The sequence below is a fragment of the Acomys minous genome, assembly GCF_964271855.1.
Source record: "Acomys minous genome assembly, chromosome: 1".
In the NCBI taxonomy this organism is placed as follows: Eukaryota; Metazoa; Chordata; class Mammalia; order Rodentia; family Muridae; genus Acomys; species Acomys minous.
Genome location: NC_140483.1, coordinates 82,315,073 through 82,335,391, shown reverse-complemented (window position 1 = coordinate 82,335,391; position 20,319 = coordinate 82,315,073). Strand labels below are relative to the sequence as shown.

General features: G+C 42.1%; 1 protein-coding gene across 1 annotated transcript in view; it reads right to left on the bottom strand.

The window, feature by feature from the left end:
• Nucleotides 1–20,319, bottom strand: part of PHLPP1 (PH domain and leucine rich repeat protein phosphatase 1) — a 207,145-nt gene that overhangs the window by 66,370 nt on the left and 120,456 nt on the right. The window contains exon 4 of the mRNA XM_084787940.1: nt 11,646–11,812. Coding sequence (XP_084644066.1) covers nt 11,646–11,812 — 167 coding nt within the window. The remainder of the gene's footprint in view (nt 1–11,645; nt 11,813–20,319) is intronic.

The following is a 20,319-nucleotide window of genomic DNA, read 5'->3' as shown; positions in this document are numbered from 1 at the left end:
TAAATCAAAGGAATGAGAAAAGGAGCGCAGGCAAAGAGAGTAGCTAACTCCCAGATGCAGTCGAGGAGAGACAGTGCCTGAGCTCCCTACACAGCCTGACAGCACATCTCACAGTGAAATAAGAAAATCCCAACACCCAAAGCTCACTAAGGAAAGCTAGCAAGGACAGGCACCGAGGCTTTATTCGCAGAGTGTTTATTGAGTTCTTGATGATGCATCTGAACTCACAATTGTGAAGTAAGAGGCAGATTTTTTTTTTTAACTTCCTGGGAACTCAGACTGTTTGCAGGAAGAGTTGCACATGTGAAGTAAAGGGTGGGAACTTCGTGGTTGCTCAAACAGGACCTGGCTTCTCACTGAAGAGCACGGCAGGCAGAAGGTGACTAAAGAGAACATTTAAAGAGAATAGTACCATACAAACTACTGGCTCTGGGACTGGATGGCCTGACTGAAGTCTGAGTTAACACCAATGTGAGAAGCACTGCCTGAGAGGTTGTAAACTGCAGAGTGTACTTGGGAAACGCTAAGCAGGCCAAATTCACATAGAAAAAGAATGCCTATGGTGATAAAGGCTGGTTAATGCTTCACCACAGAGCATCTCAACAGAGACACTGCTGTTTACCTAGAAGAACTTCAAACATAATGAACAAAGCATCTCAGGATGCATGATCTGTATTTATCACAAAAACAGTACCTCCCCTTCCTGCCGTTCCCCCCACAGTGGGGAAGCAGGGCTAAACCCAGGGGACAAGCAAAGCTATCCTTTCTGTAAGTTGTTTTATTTGTCTCTTGTTCATCATAAACTCAAACACTACCAGAAAGAGGGGGTGTGTTCTGCCTTCTACACAGGCCACTGTGGATTCCCTGTTGGGCAAGTGTCATCATCCAAACTCCCCACTGAATGCTCTATCTGAACAGTATCAAAATTAGTCACTTAGGACAAAAACCAAACTCTCCTGGGACGTTAGCTTAGAAAAGTAACACAAGTGTGTGTGCACGGTGGGAGTTAAATGTGTGTCTGAGATGAGAAAGGAAGACAAAGAGGTGCTCTGCTCCAGCAGTGTGCTTACACTGGCCACCGAGGGGACACATTTCACAGGCCATCAGTAATGATGCTAAGGATGTCCTCAAGACCCAAGTCATAAAGACATTCATTACCCAGTGCCATAAAAGAGAGCATCTGCTGGCTGACATCATAGTTATCCTTGTCTTACAGGAGACAGGCAGTGAACAGCTGATTGTCACTCAGAATAGAAAATACCGACAAACACTGTATAGTACTAGACTCTTAAAGCTAGGCTAAGGCTTGGAGAATACAGCAAAGAGCTTAGTTAAAACAGGAAAATGGAGTTGAGAAGAATAAAATAGCTGAATGAAAAATCTACCAAAAGCTTTTAAAGTCACTATTATTCCCTACATATTTATCTGTTAGTGGGATAAAAGTTAAAGAGCATTTTAGATGACTCCAAGAAGTCAGCTGGACAAGGTTAGCACAGCCTGAATGATAAAAATCTTCAGTTTTCCTTTGAGATCCTTTTTAGAAAGAGCTGTCTGAGAAAACAAAACAAAACAAAACAAAAACCAGGCCATGACTGCCAGAGCTGAGGAGGCAGAGCAAGCTGAAAGGAAGACTAAGGACTGCACAATCCCAGAGCTCTAAGCCATCTCAAGGCTTTCCTTTGATCCAGGGCTCAGGGTAGGAAAATGGGAAGGTTATGAAATAGAAAGTATCCCAAGAGGATCTAAATTCCATCTGCAAAGCTCAGCTGCGCAAGAACTTGCAATGTGGGTTAACAGCTTACTGGAGAGGGGCATTCCATACATTCTCTGAAATTCTTTAATCATCTGGCAAGCCTCAAGCCTTGTGCTGAAAATCCTCACTTCTCTCAGCAGCACTCTGCACGGCCTACCATCCATCTCCCTTACATGGGTGAGCTCTGCGAGCGCTCCCCCCTCCCTCCCCTTCCCTCCCCCTCTCCCCTGGCCCCCACCCCCACTTCCTCCCTCTCTTCCTCCTTCCCTCTCTCCCTCTCCTTTTCTAGTTTTTGAGACAGGGTTTCTCTGTGCTGCCTTGGGTGTTCTAGACTCCCTTTGTAGACCAGACTAGCCTCGAACTCACAGAGTTCACCTGTCCCTCTCTTCGGTGATTCCCCCCAACCTTTACAACTATACTCCACATAGAAAAGTACATCCCACGAGGCTAGACTGTCCTAAGCACTGCACTCTAAGTATGGCAGATGAGCAGCAAAAGCACTGTCATGTCACTTGCTCCAGTTCGCTCAGCATGCTATCACCACTGAAATGACCTTCCAGATATTACCGATAAAAACAAAAACTTGTATCACTTTTTAAAAAAGATAATATTTATTATGTATGCAGGGTTCTGCCTGAATGCCCCCAGAGGAGGGCACCAGATCTCATATTAGATAGTTAGGAGCCACCATGCTGTTTCTGGGAATTGAACTCAGGCCGTCTGGAAGAGCAGCCAGTGCTCTTAACTTCTGAGCCACCTCTCCAGCCCCCTCATGTCACTTCTTAAATCCTGAAAATGTTAAAGTGTGGTAAACATAAATAATTTAATAACTTTCTACCACTGGAATGTGAAAAATCCCTCCCTCAAAACAAGGCAGGAGATAGGGTCATTTGTTTCCCACCTCATGGGAACTAAAAATGTAGCTATGGGAGGCTTGTTAAAGAAAGGTACTTGAGCTGCAGGCAGAATTAGTTTCTCCACAATGTTTACTGTGTTATGTCACACCATGCTGGCACACGCAACTTCACTGTCTCTCCCATTACTTTCTCCCCTCTCTCTCATTTTCAGTGAATATAACTTTCACATCTACTCAGAACCAAATCCACACCTGCCTTCTAAGTTTCCCAAGTCTTTAACTCATTCCTGCACACAAAAGTAATTTTTGCCTCTTTTTAGGTGATACCAGACTTAATTATACCACACCGACTTTAAGAGGCACACCTAAGGGTCAATGAAATTGATCTTTAGTTATCACATTATGGTGTGATTGATCAAAAGTGATCTCAACAGACCATTATCGCCTTAAAATAGTGCTATATATGGCATCAATTGCTCAAAGTGTTTTGGAAACCTTCATCTTTATAGATGGTTCCCTCTAGTATCCCTGGTGATGGGAAACCAACAGCTTTCCCGAGACATGCCATTCCTGCGTCTGCCTTCTACCTCCATTCTTCTCTAGGCTAAGTATGAAGGGGAAACAGGAAATAACGAAGCAGAGACATTCATTCCGCCCCTATGGTCAAGAAATGTACAAACAGATGTCAATTCAGAAAATTGCTAATGCTTATTACAAGAGATACAACAAGCAAGTACAAAGAATGTTTATAAATCAGAGGAGGGAATGAGCACACAGAACTGGAAATAGCCAAACTCTTCAAGACATCCTAGTGAACGCACTAGGGCAGACAGGACATAGTCAGATCTGGGCTTGGGAGGAGGTGCAGGCAGCAGGGCGGCATCCACAAGGGAGTGGCGAGAAATGTAAAGTATTTTAGAGACTGGTGGTAGTTTTTTGCTTTGGTTTGGAGTTTTTATCTCCTCCCCACTTCAGGAAAAAAAAAAAATCACACAGTCCATTTAAAGCTTATTTTCTCTTTTTCCTACTACTAATTCTTAGTTACAAATCTCCACGTCATGTTTCCTGTGTGGTCTCATTATGCAGGGGTTTTTTTCATCAAATTTTCAACCAAAGAGAAATGAAGAATTTCCAGTTTCACTTCTCTCTCCAAGTTGCCACAAAAGCCTGTTGCAAAGAAGTAGCACATGAGTAAGACAGAGGTGCATGACTAAGGGCAGTTCTCCTCCACACTCTCTCACGCGCTCCTTCCCAGTGTAGTTAATGTCTACCTTACAACCGCAATCATCTGGGGGAACCTGATTTCTACCTTTCAGGAATTCAGAGCTGAGCAGAGCACAGTGGATAAGCAGAACAAACAGGTAAGTGACAAAGATAATCAGGTCAATGCCTCCTTATGAGAGAGACTTACATTTTCAGTCTCTAAGCAAAAAGTAAATGCAATCAAATGTGAAAAGGCTAAGGTTATACTACTATTTCTATGCTTAAAAGCAGCTTTCACAAACTATTTTATAGAATTCTGTGAAACTGTCAGGGAATAAATAATCACACTTGAACTACAGCAGCAAAAACAATAACAACAAATCAAGAGGGAAAGCAATGCTGCCTAAAAACCTGATGAGGCAGTTGTCCTTTAGTGTGTGCATGGTGTCAGCGCTATTTACAGAAAAATAATTTACTAATAATTCATATGTGACTTTCAAGTCACTTATAGTACAAATTTCTAATGATATTAAATACAGAATTAACAAACTAACATCAATAAATTTAAATCTTCTGATAATAGCTGAATACCAATGCCCTCAATTCTCCCAAGCAAAACACACAAACTGCTACAGTCTGGAGAGTAAGTATAGATTCCATGTTCTTGTGCCTCTGGACAATGGACCATACAAGACACATAGGCAGATGCAGGAGAGGGAGATACAGAAAAGCCTGGAGGTGCCATCGCTTGGCTGTGGCTGAGCTACTATACAGTAGAGCAGCCTCTTGGTCCATCCGCATCTTAGATCTTGCCTGGCTCACTTCTGGATCTCTCTCGGTCTGCTTGACTCCCTCTCTCCTCTCTTGCCCCAACCCCAGTCATGGCTTGGTTCACCCTGCTGGTCCTGTTCAGTCTGTACCCTTCCAGATGCCTCTGCTGTACTCCACCTCATATCTACAATAAGCCTTCTCCTTAACTATACCTAGGAACAATAATGTCCTCATTTTTCATTCAGTCTCCAGCACATCCCACCCCTCAGAGGTCAGGAAACCTCATGGAAGAGGAGGCAGAAAGATGTAAGAGCCAGAGCGGATGGAGGGCACCAGGAGAACAAGGCTCTCCAAATGAGCAAAGTTCATATGAACTTAGAGACCGAAGCAGCAAGCGTGTGTGTGTGTGTGTGTGTGTGTGTGTGTGTGTGTGTGTGTGTGTGTGTACACATACGTTTTATGCATTAGAATGAGATAACAGGATAATAAGGTACCAAGTACCAGATATTAGATTATAGTTGGTTTATTAAACGTACATGGGGATAAGGAAAGGAGGGAGGGGTACCTCAGAGAGACAGACACAGAGGAAGAGAGGTGCAGAGGAAGAGGAAGAGGAGGAGAGAGGGAGGCTAGGTATGACCGTCCTTTTGTATAACTCTGGGCAGGGCCACGCCCCCGTGGCAGGTAGGCAATGACATCACAGCATCACAGGTAGGCAGACTGAAGCAGAATCCTAATAATGTGTGTGTGTGTGTGTGTGTGTGTGTGTGTGTGTGTGTGTGTGTGTGTGTATGGTATATATGTATACGTGGTATGTATGCATTCATGTATTATATATTATGGCTTTCAGTTTAGTGTTTTTATTGGATTTCTGAGTGTGTGAATGAGTGGCTCTCTGATTCTCGTGCCTTCTTTTGGGCTCTTTTCCTCCTGTTTGTTTGCCTTGTCTAACTTCAACATGATAGTCTGTTTTATCTTATTATACTTTATTTTGTTATGTTTGATAGAAACTTCTTTTCTGATGAGAAAGAGAAAAAGGAATTTATCTAACTGGGAAGAGGAAGTGGGAAGGAACTGGGAAACTGTAATCAGGATATTTTGTATGAGAAAAGAAGCTATTTTCAATAAAAAGAGGAGAGGGGATGGACTACTTAAGTTAGGAGCCAAAGTGGTGGGGAGTTTGGAGAGGAGCAAGAGGAGAGTTAGTAGGGGTGGATTTGATTAAAGCACACTGCATGCATGCGTGAAATTCTTAAGCAACAAAAAAAATACCTTAAGACCAAAGTTTGTACTCTTCCTATAAAAGTAACCAAGCTCTGCCTCCCTGCTCCATCCCATCAAAGTGCAACAGCTGAACCGAGGACCTCCAGCCCTTGCTTATGGATGGCAACGAGTGATAACAACGAGTAAGAAAAGACAGATGAAATGCTTTTTAATAACTTCTATTTAATAAATTTTCCATATATAGAATTAAATCATTTAAGTGGGATCATAAGTTTGTCAACAATTTACTAAAACGTAGGCTTATCTATTAAATGGAATGATTACTACATTAATATTGTCTTAGGTAAAGAAATCTAACTTAAATTATAAACATTTCAAGTACTAGGGACACAGCAAAGAGAAATGAGCACCTACTGGTAGTTACTGTCTGAGTGCACTTTCCACACTGTGCTTTCCAAAGGCTGCAGGTACCATGATCAGGAACTCTGTTTGCCCCCCTTTATGAAGGATGACAGAAGATGTCACCCCTAAATCTGCCTCTGCGTCATAGTATTGTGAACTAAAGAAAAACAGTAGACAATGAAGATGTCCTCTGGTCCCTTTAATTTTCCTGAAACAAGTGAGATATGCATGAGCAACATCCTCATAATCTCTTCTGGGGCTCCTCCTCTTGGTCTTCCCTTTCTCAACCTGGTACATCAGCCTGAGGTTTGCTCTCCGCCAGGTCTTCATCTTTCTGTGGAGACTCTTGTGTGTATGGAACAGCATGACGCTTTTCTCTTGTTAGCAGGTGGAGAGAGACTGTTGCAAGACACACAATGTTTTCACTTCCTTATATTCAAACCGTAGACCCTTCAATAACCCTACCCATGAAATGTCAATAAATGGTAAATTAAGAAATTATTGAAAACATTAAAAAGCTAAGCACATCAGTTTGGTAAAAGATCTGAACATCAATATAGTTCAGTGCAAGTCACCCACACAATTAGCTACCACAGTAGAACCAGTAAAATTAACATAAAAGGAGAAAAGTTAAAAGTTAAAGGCCCGAGAATGAAAACCAGCAAAAACTTGTCCTGTTCACTGGCACTACAAAAAATTAACTAATTATCTATTGCGAACAGCAATAACTTATATTAAGACTACTAGTTCATTTGTGTAGTTGGCTATGTGAAGTACTTACTGTCTACTAATAAAAAAGGAAGATGTAAATAATACAGGACAGTTATTAGTGGCACAGAATCAGGAAAGAAACTATTAAAACCACCAAAAGTTACTGATGCTTTCCTCTCTAAATGCCGAACATGAAGTTGAAAAGTTCCAGTGCCAATAAAGGAAAAACAAACTGTGGAGACTCAAGAGGAATGTCTTCCCTCTGAAACAGTGACCTGTATTACTTTCCAGATTCAGAATACTGGTGCAAACACCGATTTAAATGTTCTTTGAAAACTGATATTTGTTTAAAGTGAATATTTACATTTAGATGAAAATTTAAGACACACTGTACTTTAAAGACACTTAACTGTTTTATGGCATGTAAAATTTCTTCTTAAAATATTGAAATCAGAATTTGTCTTTTGTTTTATTTTTTTTGTGTTTCAAAACAAGGCTTGTTTGTATAGCCTTGGCTGTCCTAGACTCCCTTTGCAGACCAGGCTGGCTTTGAACTCACAGAGATTCGCCTGCCTCTGCCTTCTGAGTGCTGGGAGTGTGCCACCGTGCCCAGCAGAATTTGTGTTAATACTAGCCTAAACCTTAATTCCTTAAGACTTAGTTAAAATATGAAAATTAATTACTCTTCATTACCTCTCAAACATGTTTCCAGTAAAACGTGCAGTAGACTTTATTGTACACTAGACATTTACTATCATAAAGTTCTTATTATACACAAATAAAAATTAGGAAATTGAAAGTATGGCATCTCAACACATCCCAAAGTCTATTAACATTAAAAATGTATGTGACTGGGTGAATGAGGAGACTCATGGCTGCTCTACCTGCTGAGAATAAGTGATGGCTGAGTGCTCAGTATTAAGCAGGACATGTACACCACCCCACCTAAGACTTCAAAGTATAACCTAGGCCACTGCAATCATTATCCCAAGAGAAGCTAAAGAGGCCTCTGCTGGCCTTCACAAGATTGGGCCCATCATTAGACAACCATACAGAGGGGCTCAGGAGGCCTACTCCTTCCTGCCAGCTCTTGGCTACTGATGATTCTGAGGAAAGGCCATCACTCTCTTCAGCTGTGTGCCCACAGGTGACCCCACCAGGTTTCAGTGGAGTGCTCCAAACCTGTAGACGCAGATGGCCCTGGTTAAATCCAGTAACTCACAAACATAATAAAAAAAAAATTCAATGTAAGAAAAAGTTAGGAAGACAGGAATGTGCAAAAAGGACTGTAGGAAAAAGAGAGTGCTGACAGGGATGTGTGTAAGAGTGATCAGAATAAAAGATATATATATCATACATGTACAATATATACTGTATTAAAATTTATATATATATTATATATGTATATATAGCAAACTCTTAATATAACAAACTTGCTAAACTATAATTTAAAAATGTATATTAGTGATTTCTGAAGTATAAATATGATGTAATTATATATTATAATTTTAATCCACAGTATCAATATATGTGCATGTATATGTTTACTATTTACTTATTACTTTGGAAACATGAACAATGAGCTGTCACACAGGTACTGCGTAGTTAGGATGTTAAAGGAGGCTGTCATTTGAAGCCTCGTGTGTTCTCTGAAGGGCTGTAAGCAGCCTCACCAGTGTCTCAGACCTCACAGACCCAGTCTCTTAGTTATACCTGCTCAGCCTTAAAGTAACAGAAAACAAACTGCTCTTTTATAATGTAAAATAGGATAACCTTCCATCTTAAACCCAGTCATTTGAGTAGCCCAGTCTGGACTGCCTGGGACAATACACCAAGATGACTGAATACTGTTTTGCTTTTTACAAAGAATAATATATGAAAGAAACCAGATACATGCACTCACTGTACGATCCATTTATATCAAGTATATAAGCAGGTAAGACTGGGTCAGGTGTCAGATGCCAGGACAAAGATCATCTTTTGTTGACAGTGGGGCGGTGGGGCAGAAAGAGAGCTGCTGTGTGCTGGCTAACAGTCGACTTCTCAGCACGGGCAGGAGCTGTACGACATGTGTACTTGGTAGGAACCCACTAGGCTGCATGTGCCTGTTTGTGCCTGTCCTATATTTTTGTTACACATGTATAAAAAAGTATCAAAGATGCCCGATTCTCTCCCCAATTCCAGGAAGAGAGTTTATTCCCCAAAGAAAGTAAACTAGAGAATCACTGGTTCAAAGATATCACGTTCAGCAAAGCGCGCTATTCTGTAAAACAGGGAGACTAGATGGAAATCCACACATGAAGCTTTGAGATTCTGCTTCTCTTCCCCACTCAGCTCTCTGCATTTTGGCATGCATCACTCAGACAGATGCCAAAGAATTCCTCTCAGGTAAGACTGACACACCCCAGAGAAAAGAGGCATGCACGCATGCACGCGCACGCGCTCGCGCTCGCGCTCTCTCTCTCTCTCTCTCTCTCTCTCTCTCTCTCTCTCTCTCTCTCTCTCTCTCTCTCTCTCTCTCTGCTATGCAGCAGGCAAAAAGTGCAAATACCTACATTGGCTCCAGTAAAAGGGGTTAGGAAGGATGCTAAGTTCTGTCAGGAAGCCTACATCATCTAGGAAGAAGAGGAGAGTGCAAATGAAAGGAAGAGCAAGCTCAGGAAACGCAATTACAGAACTTAAGTTCCTTAGCTGGGAGCAACAGTTCCACGCTAACAAAGGTAACAGTGGATGCCAAGTGGATCAAAACTTGATACCAACGTATAAAGCAGGGAATGGGGACAGGGCTGCGTCTGCAGCACGAAGCAGGAACAGTGTGACACAACAGAAGGACCAAGGCCCCACCTTCTTAAGCAGTACACCAGCAAGCATCGCCCAGCATGGCAGTGTACGCACAACACTTAGGAAGAACAGAGCGGACTGCGGATCCCAGTGGCACAACATGACTCGCTCAAAAGCAGGGCTTAGGTCGAGGAGTACACTGAAAGGTACTGTCTGTTATAAACCTTGTTTAGAAGAATTTTTAATTTTACATACAACATTATATTAAAACACAAAATAAAACAAAATGATAAAATGCATAAAACAAGAGACAAGAAACAAGTTAGCTGTAGTGGGAAACAACAGAAAGTCCTCATTGTGGAAAGAATGCCAACTGCAGGTGCAGCTCACAGGGCAGGGCAGGGTAGTGAGGGCGGTGAGGGTGCACGTGCCTGTGTCCATGTCTGTGAGCAGGAAGGCTGTGGAGAGCAGGAGTCACAAAATGGGGCACGGAGGGGGAGATTAGGTGTGTTGGACAATTAGGAGTCTCTGAAAGGAACAGCAGGCAATGCGGGACCTGGACTCCGCTGAACCCTGGTCCACCTGGATATTTACTCATTTCATGGATGCTCTCTTTAGTGAATATTCCTTGTAAGTGTTAAGAAACCCATCTTCTGTCAGTTTTGATTTTGAATTACTATGGGACACTTACATAGAGGAACAGAGAAAATAATGTCAACCAGGCATTTACAATTCCATCTGTCGCATTTTGGTGCGCTTGGCCATAGTTACCTCTATGCTTTTTCCTCCGTAAAGAAGTAGACACTACATAAACAGCTGAAAATCTCTATAAGTCATTCTGTGATTCCAGCACCTCACTTCCTCCTCTGATCACCACTAATGTGAACTGCCTTAATATCCCATAGTCTTCGTCCCTCGCATGGGCTTAGTATAGATGAACTGTAATGCCACTTTAGGTATGGTATCAAAGAAGAATAGTCACAACTCTTTCAAAGAACAATTAAAATACTCTCCTAGAAATTAGGGGTGTACAGTGAGAGGGAGGGAGGCAAAGTAAAGCAAATTAAGTGACACAAGTGTATGGAAATGCAGCAACAGAACCTACTAATTGGCGCGCTAACTTTGAAAAGTTAATCCTTTAAAATACTATCATATTTTGCAATTACATGTGTAATTTTTACAATAAAATATGGTTGGTTTTTTCCCTTGGGTATTAAAAACCATAGACACATAACTACCATGACTGATGAACATAGCTTTCTCTCTAACCGTATCAGAGCCTAGGAAGCCATAGTGTTCCCTGAACACACAGCTACACCCTCTTCCGGTGTAGTCGCTACACGCAAGGTCACAGGGCCTTCCCTTCCCACAGAATCAAGCTTCGTAAATGCTGCAGAGGGGGTTAAATGGCAAAGTCTCAGGTCGGCTTCACGGATACTTCACGTTATCATGGGGAAGACTCTCCTGGCTGACACTCATGACTCAACTCTGCATTCCGATATCCAGACATCACAGGGTTGTGGACTTAAACCTGAGATAAGTCTTTTAATGAGAAAAACTGACCCACAAGTTTCAAAACAAGTAATTTATTCTGAACAAACTCTTGAAATTAGAAGAAGCAAAATAAAAGCCATTAATTTTTCAGTCTATTTGCAGACAATCTAGGGACTGAAGTTTGTTTAAAAAGAACTACTCTTATGCAAATCTATCCAATGAATAATCACAAGCCACATTTTAAAGGCAGGAAGCCTTAGGGAAAATTTCAGAGTGACAGCTGATACTGCCCTCATTATAAAGCAAATTATTACCTTGCCATCTGAAAGGGAAAATACATATGCACTATACCTGCCAGAATAGTCAAGAAACCATTCCCAACTTGGCTGGTCCTGCACTGGCCTGGACCCCCAGCCCTTCCACAGATGCCAGCCCCCGCTACAGGCTCACCTTTGCAGTTCACCAAGTCCTCTGGCAGCTGGGAGGCTGGGGTTTTGCCTCAGGAAGTTTTGTTTTAAATTGAGATGAGTAAGGTCTTGGCTGTAGAAGAGGTTGGCAGGCAGATGTTCAAGGCTACAACACGAGAGGTCTACTGAGCTTATGCGCTGGGATGCCACCTGGAGAGAAACACAGTAAGTTTAATTCACTTTTTCCTGTGAACTATTATCTACAGACAGAAAGAAATAAGATGGTCCCTTCTGGGAACCCAGTAACACCATGAAAGTAATACAAACAGATGAAGTATGTATACACTTGACACAAGACAGAACCCACGCCTGTAAAAAGCCCAGTGGGCATGCTTAAGGTGACAGGAGGAACGCCACACAGCACAAGTTATCTCATTAGGTTTTGTTTTGTGATGTCACTAGTCTCTGGTACAGGTGGTTTTATTCCCAGAAATATCAAGTAAGAAGATTTCTAGAACAAACTAACATAAGAGTTTAGAGGAAATACACAATCGGGACCTAGACAGGAAGACAGATGCTGTATATTGATTTAAAAGAGGACATATCAGGAAAAAGGGAGCAATGGCTCCATACTCATACCCTTTTATAAAACTTAATCAGATTCCACTACTTGATGGCTAATAATGCCTGCAATTGTCACCACAAAGTTTCAGTAAGATAATTATAAATTTATTGCACTTTGCTTCATGTAGATGCTTTGCATAAAAACAATAGTTCTCCAAATGATTATCTAGATATTTAATGCCTACCTTGGGTTAAATGGCTCCTACCCAGGCCAGGCAGGACTCCAGGGCTATGAACCAACATGTATGAAGGAGATACAAAGTGCACAGGGTAAGCTGGGTTCCTAAAATGTTATGTCAATTTATAATGGAAGTACACAGACTCAGTCCTCTTCAAATGCCTTGGCTCTGGTGGCAGGTACACTGATACCATAGTTCTAAGCCTTTGCCTAAGTTTGCCACTGACTACAACAGCTTTGCAAAAATACAAATAAGTAAGTAAATAAATGCTTTACTCTTTATATGTGATCAACCTGATGTACTTTTCTGTTAACAAATTCCAGGTTTCTTTTTCCTAACCCAGAAGAAGCAAAACAGAGTCATGGGAACGTGGTTCTGGGTCCACAGCGCACAGATTCTCTAAGCCTTGGTTTTCATGTCTATGTAGCAGATATAAACCCAGCATCTACTCCTACCTTCATGGCCCAGAAAAACCACCAATAAATACTACTCTTATTTTTATTGCTATTGGTACAAAATGGAATTGCTCATATTTCATATTCACTAGTACTCAAATTTCCCTGATGCTAAAAAGCTATTCAGAAGTAAATATGCAAGAATCATAGTCTGCAAAAATCACACCTGAAAGTAAAGACACATTATAGTGCACATGTGAAAGAAGAAGGGAGCTGCTGTGCAAGGGTCTTACAGACCCATCTCAGCTGGTGTGCAAGGCTCTACAGACCCATCTCAGCTGGTGTGCAAGGCTCTACAGACCCATCTTAGCCGGTGTGCAAGGCTCTACAGACCCATCTCAGCTGGTGTGCAAGGCTCAACAGACCCATCTCAGCTGGTGTGCTAGGCTCAACAGACCCATCTCAGCTGGTGTGCAAGGCTCTACAGACCCATCTCAAATAATGTTAGAGAAGTCTGGATTGGCATTTCAGCAATTTCAGCTTTCTTTGAATTTGCACCATTAACAAAGAAAATTCCAAAGAGAACAAAGTTCTTGATGCAAACCAAAAGGATTTAAGGGCTTGGAGGTTGGGACAACAGATTTTAATGTTTAAAAAAAAAAAAGTTCAAAAGCATCAGCACACACAGGATTCCTATTCATGAGATTCAAGCAAGACACTGTGAGTAGGAAATAGGGCAGACGTGCAGAGTCCACAGCGCTGTCCATTCAAAATCACGTGTTGAGCACCTAATGGTAAATCACAGCGCATGTCCTGAGAAGCAACAACAGAACAAGACATCCTCAGCCCTGACTGTGGATACATCAAAGGGGAGAGGTAACTAACGACAGTTACTGCAGTAATAGGCAGCAGGGAGGCTTAGAGCATAATCTGAGGTCAGGAAAGCCTTCCTAGGGGATGTGATATTGCAACTCGACTTCACACACAAGTGGATGTCTGTGGTTGTGGTTTCGTGCTTTCCACTTTATTTATCTATTTTCCCCTGGAACAATCGATACTCCCTAAAGGGAATTGCAGAGTATCCAGATCCTCTGGATACAAAGGAAGATAAGCATTGCAGGTCTGAGGAATGGTTCCAACTGTTGACACTACAGGCTAGTCTAGTAGCTGCTGACATGGCTAGTCAGAAGCCAAGGCAGACAAAGGATCTGCCTCAGAAACCACAGCAAAATCTCAAGTGACTGGAAAAATTAAACAGTGAGCTATATTACTCTACATAAAATGATCCTGAAAACATTTTAAATACACACACACATGCAACTCCACACACTGCATATAAATAATGGCATGTCCGGTAATGCCTGGACATATTGTAATAGTGATTGTTCACAGGAAAGGGAAATGAAAATAGGAAATGGAGGACAGGAGATTTAAGTTGATCTTTACTGTTTACTTCCTTGTAAGAGAGACAACAGAAGACACAAAGTAACTACGACTGTTTTAACAAGTAGGACAGCCAGTGCATGGAAGCCAGAGGGGGAGGGGCGCGAAGTAGGCTCCACACTTGTTAGGTAAGAACTCTACAACTGAACCTTAACAGCAGCTAAGAAAACATAATCTCACCTTTTCTATTCTTCCTGTGTGTCTCACTGCACATGTGCATTTATTTAATTTGAAGGAAAAATACAAAAACAAAAAAATATGATTAAAAAATGGTAGACGTGAAAAAAGATTAGCTTTCTTTCCTTCTACTTAGTGCTGTACTATGGCGTGTGTAGCTGGGGCATTTCCTCTTCCTCCTGTGGTTAACAACACCCACAGGCTTGTAATGGGCAAATGGTGGGCCTCCAAAATCCAAAAATAGTAGCTATTACCTTATGTACTCAAAGATATGATTAAGAATCTTTATCCTGCATTATCCAAGTGGATCCTCATACTGTGAGAGATGTGGATGGGGTTCCTGCCCTTCACTGATATATAAGTATGATAAAAATTGGTAATCAGGCGGGGTGGTGAAGGAAGATCAGTACCTACGGGTGTCTAGGATACAGAGTTCAAGGACACCGTGAGCAACTTAGCAATATCTTACCTTAAATTATAAAAGACCAAAAATAAAAATAAAATAAAATAAAATAAAAAGAAAGAAAAGAAAAGAAAAACAAAAAAATTAGAAAAGACCAAAAAAAAAAAAAAAAAAAAAAAAAAAAGATAGGGCCTTAGTGGTATAGTCCATGCCCAGCACACACAAAGGAATATTATGGATTCTTAGTATCAGTGACCCTGGACAGAGTAGCCATACTACAGAGGCCACACAGCAGGAAGAGGCAACAGAAGAATGCACAGAAGAGTATCAGTCAAGAGGAAGCCGCCACAAGAAGTGTTTCTCAGCAACGCTGACACAGGGAGAGTCAATGACTTGAGTTCAGACCACGAAGAGGCGGGGCCACAGGCAGATCTTATGGGGTATTTCAGACCATCCTAAGAACTCTGGCTTTTAATGCAAGCAAAGCAGAAAGCTTCAAACGGCTCTGAGAAGTGCAGCATGATCAGGAACATACTTACATACTTACTGGAGGCATGTTTGTAAAGGCACTGAAACAAGCACACTAAGCGCTCACTGTGACCCTCGGGATGCTGTGCAGAGGAGGGTCATGGGCCCACCTCACAACTCCTCCTACAGCCTTCCCAGCTTGTCTCTGGCCTGCCTAGTGTACTTACTGTTACTGTGAAGAAAACAAGTTCTACTTTAACAGAGGCCTCCCTTTGGACAAAGAGAAAATGATTAAACGTCAAGTTCCCTTGCTCCACTCCTCATTCAGGACTACGAGCTGTTACTGCTGGGAGCAGGAGGAAGTAGGCACATTAACAGGATAAAGTCAGGCAGCACACTCTCATGGGAACCACAGTGGAAACAGGAACATCTACAGTAAGAACAAGAATCCAATGTGTAAACAGCCACGGGCAGTGAGCAGCCAAGGAGACCACAAAGCTCCCCCAAGCTTCTCCTTTGACCAGACCCACATCCTGGGACCAAAAGAAATAAGTACATCAATGCAAACTAGCCAAGGTGCATCTCATCCAAAGGAGAAAAGCTGGACATCCGACGAAGGTGTGGTCCACCTACACTGCTGCTAGTAAAACTCAGATCCTTTCCAAAGCTTCATACAGATCTATATGCATGGAGACTGTTAATAAGAAACCACCGGGGTACACCTCAGAGCAAACAGGCGTCATTATCTAGCTTCCTTTCCCAGTAGCTGTAACTTATTTTTATAGAAAGGAAGCACTAGCTGGGCGTGGTGGCACATGTCTTTAACCCCAGCACTCAGGGAGGCAGAGGCAGCCAGATCACTGTGAGTTTGAGGCCAGCCTGGTCATCACTCTGAGTTTGAGGTCAGCCTGGTCTACAAAGACAGTCCAGGACAGCCAGCACTATACAGAAAAACCCTGTCTTGAAGGGAAAGAAAAAAAAAAGAAGAAGAAGAAGAAGAAGAAGAAGAAGAAGAAGAAGAAGAAGAAGAAGAAGAAGAAGAAGAAGAAGTACTGCCCTTATAAGAGCTGATGATATAATATTGAGTTCAATTTTCAACAAACTCAACAGACTCAACCCCTTCCTTAAAGGTCAAGGTTAAACTGGGTCAAATTGAGCTGCAGGCTCAACTATACTGGGCCCAGGATGTGAACAAGAGCCTGTACTCTTAACCTCAGCCACCAGGCCAGGGTCTGGACCTCTGTCAAATATCACCAGGGAGCCAGGCAGGGAGGAGGAACATTCTGCAAACTCCCAAGAAAGTCGGTAGCGTAACTAGAACACAGAGCAGCAGTCCCTAGAAGAAACACAAGCTTAGGTGTGAGGCAGCAGCAGCAACAGCCCATGCCGCTCCTCCAGAGAAACAGAGACCATCTGCTGAGCAAGCAGAGTCCACGGAAAGGGTGACAGTCGGAGGGACCATCCTTCCTTGACATCATGGCTTTGCCCACTTGTCCCAAACAACAGTGATTCCCCAGCGAATAATCGAGGAACATCGAATCAAACCTTAGAATTCTGTAGGAAAGTACAAAAAGAAGTTACAAAATCTGGAAAGTGAAACAAACTACCCTCTGTGGAAAGTGCCTAAAGTCTCCACAGGGAAGAGACTCCTCAGGGATGTCACGACTTCTCCCTCTGCGGAAGCTACTGTACGTGTCACACCAGCACACTACCAGCTACAAACCCGAGCTCAGGAACACCGTGTGCCAGAGGTCTCTAGTATGTGGCTTTGGACAGGGCACTTCACCCATCTGTCTGTCTATCAGTTTCACCATCTCTAAAGTAGATTGCCCAATACATGCCCGATCAACATCAATAATACTTTTCTCACTTTTTAAACTCAAGAAAGGATCGGTAAAATCAACTACTATTCCTAATCTATATGCCCATCACCTTGGGCAGTTACACAAATAATGTTTCTTAGAAAATTCTACATGTGAATAGATTCGATTTTTATATCAGGTCAAGATAACTATTGTCTAGGAGATTATTTCTAATCTGTACTGACAATAAAAAACAATTAAGATCAGTACTGGAGAGATGGCTCAGTGGTTAAAAGCCTTTGTAGCTCCTGCACGGGAGCCAAGTTCAGTTTCCGCACCCATATATGGTAGCTTATAGCTACCTGTAACTCAAGCTCTAGGGCATCTGGTATCTCTGGCATCTGCATTAATGCGTGTGCACGCACACACCCACACACACACTCTCTCTCTCTCTCTCTCTTAAATAAAGGCCAATTAGAGTCAGAATGAATGACCCCCAAGATATATATTAACTGTATAATTATAAATTCTAACCATCTATTCAAATTGTCTTTTTTGTTTTGTTTTGTTTTGTATTTTTGAGACAGAGTTTCTCTGTGTAGCCTTGGCTATCCTGAACTCACCTTGTAGACCAGACTGGCCTTGAACTCACAGAGATCCACTTGCCTCTGTCTGGGAGGCTGGGATTAAAGGCATGCACCACCACGCCGGCTCAAATCATCATCTTTTGCAAATGTCTTATAACCATAAATAATGGTAAAAGTGTATTTTGTCATCAAAATATTTCCTCCTAAACACTACGGGGCTCAAAAGAATAACAAGAACAACAAGTTTCAGGTTACTTAACAGGCTTTCGTATATTCTCTAACATGCTGCTCAGCTTGGCACACTATTGACCTGTGTCTTTCCCTACTCTTAGGACTCTGAGGCCACGAACGCTTTCTGCCCAGTCTAGCTGAGCTGCACTTCTAAACCAGAATCCCTACCCTAGCCCTAACCTATATATATCTGCCATGCCTCCAACTGCCATCGCCACCGCTGTGACTGTTACTCTCATCATATTGACAGCCACCTAGTGGATAATCCTTAGGCAAGGAAAGGCCACAGCAACATGCATGTGACATGTGGTACCCCCCCCCCCCCGTACTTTGGGGGAAGTCATATCTAGCCTTTTTAAGTGCATATAGTATGTTCGAACTTAAACAGAGTGACTGACAGCCTTGGTAAAAGCAGCTAAAACAGCACGAGGAATCCTGCATATAAACTAAAAGCCTCTCTGAACTAGCGTGAGTCATTAACTGCTCTGGTCCAAACTTCAGTGGTTTAGGAGGTTACGTCTTGGCTAAAAGGACAGCCTCTGGGAGTTCACTGGGCTTTGGGATGATTCTTATCTTCAGCTGACATGATTCTAAACACACACACACACACACACACACACACACACACACACAAACACACACCCCCCCAATGCTTTGGGAAGGCAGAATCAGATTATAACTTATTAATCTTTTCAGACATTCTAACACCTTTACATGCTTCGACTTCATCATCACCAGCACTATTTCTGTTAATTCCCGCTGCTTCCTGACGTGGAATCATTTCTTTCCTCAAATTGTATAGAATGTATTAGGCCCAGACATTAAATTTCTTGATGCTAATCATCTCTTTATAAATTCTGTTTAACAGCAGTTACTGTTTTGTTTTCTGAGACAGTCTCACTGTGTCCTAATAAAGGCATATTAAGCTAGTAATTTAGGACACAGCAAATTTCACTTAGAATTTCAGTATTTTAACATTCTTTCTCCTTAAGAGGTTAAATGATTGGGGGCATATAAGAAATAAAGCATGTAAATTTACCTCTATTCTAAATCATTAGCAGCAATGAAATATAAAGCCAGAGCACAGGAAAATGCAGAGACACAGACAGGAAGTTAGAGAGGATCTATAAGAGCAAGAACACATGACTTAGGGACGATAAGCCTACAGGCTAGAGAGGGAACAAAATACCTAGGTAAGTGTTCAAGCACCATGTTAGAGGAATCTAGAAAAGGCAATGTAGAGAAACAGATGAAGAGATCCTGCCAGGCATCCCTAGCTGTGCCACAGGAAGGGAGTGGATGGAGACGAAAAGGAGGCATCCTCATACTGAGAGAACTGCTCCATACGTTCAGCATCTGCCCTTGATAAGCCCAGCACGGGACTACCAGGCAACACTGCGCACTCCTTCAGGGGACACAATGAGAGCCCATGCAGACCAAGGGTCACAGACCTGAGAGTGCCATGCCAAGGCCACCAGCTACTGACACAGCCTCCCTCCACTGACAAGTGGCTAGCTATGCAGTGAGAGGCAATGCTGCTGCCCCTGCCCAGTGTGTGTGGCCTAACTAACCTGAACACGAGAACCGCTGCCTCCAGAGTCAGGAGCATCTGAACAGGCCAGCCTTCCAAAATCACCAAATGTAAGGTTGACGCCTCATAGTTATCCCCCGACGCCAGGCCCTGCACATAAGCCTCATTGTGCTTTCAATAACAATAAAAAGCAAAGCAGAAACTCGCTTGGGTGGAGATCAAATCTGAACTCAGAGTCCCTCCCTCATTTCCTTATTGGCAAAATATGTGTAAATGATGTCCTGACACTGTTACTAGCTGAGCACAGTCTAAAAGGTACAGCCACATTGCTCCCAAAGATAGCAGCATCTAGACAAGGAGAAACAAACCACTAGTTATAAAGATAAATCTCATAACTTGAACTTTTTATTTACGGTTCAACTATTGCAAATAAACTACTGGCTTTATAGTTAGAAAACTGAAAACCAAAAAGGAAAAGAGGTAAGTTCTGGGTTCCATATGCAAGGTCTACGTAATGAATATATAGTTCACAGATATTTTTCTAATCATTTCATTATTTCTTATTTCCTAAAATTATTAATTAGACTAATGAAGATAATAATAATAATCAGAATGCCATGCTCTAGGCTAAAAACAATGGAATTCCTAAAGATAAAAAAGCATAAAATAGGAGATAAATAGTTAGACACAGTTGCACACACCTGTAATCCCAGCACTTGGGGAGGCAGAGGCAGGTGGATCTCTGTGAGTTCAAGGCCAGCCTTGTCTACATAGCAAATCCAGGACAGCCAAGGCTACACAGAGAAACCCTGTCTCAAAAAACAAACCAAACCAAAAAATAAGGCAATAAAATTTTAAGAATAAATATATATTTAAG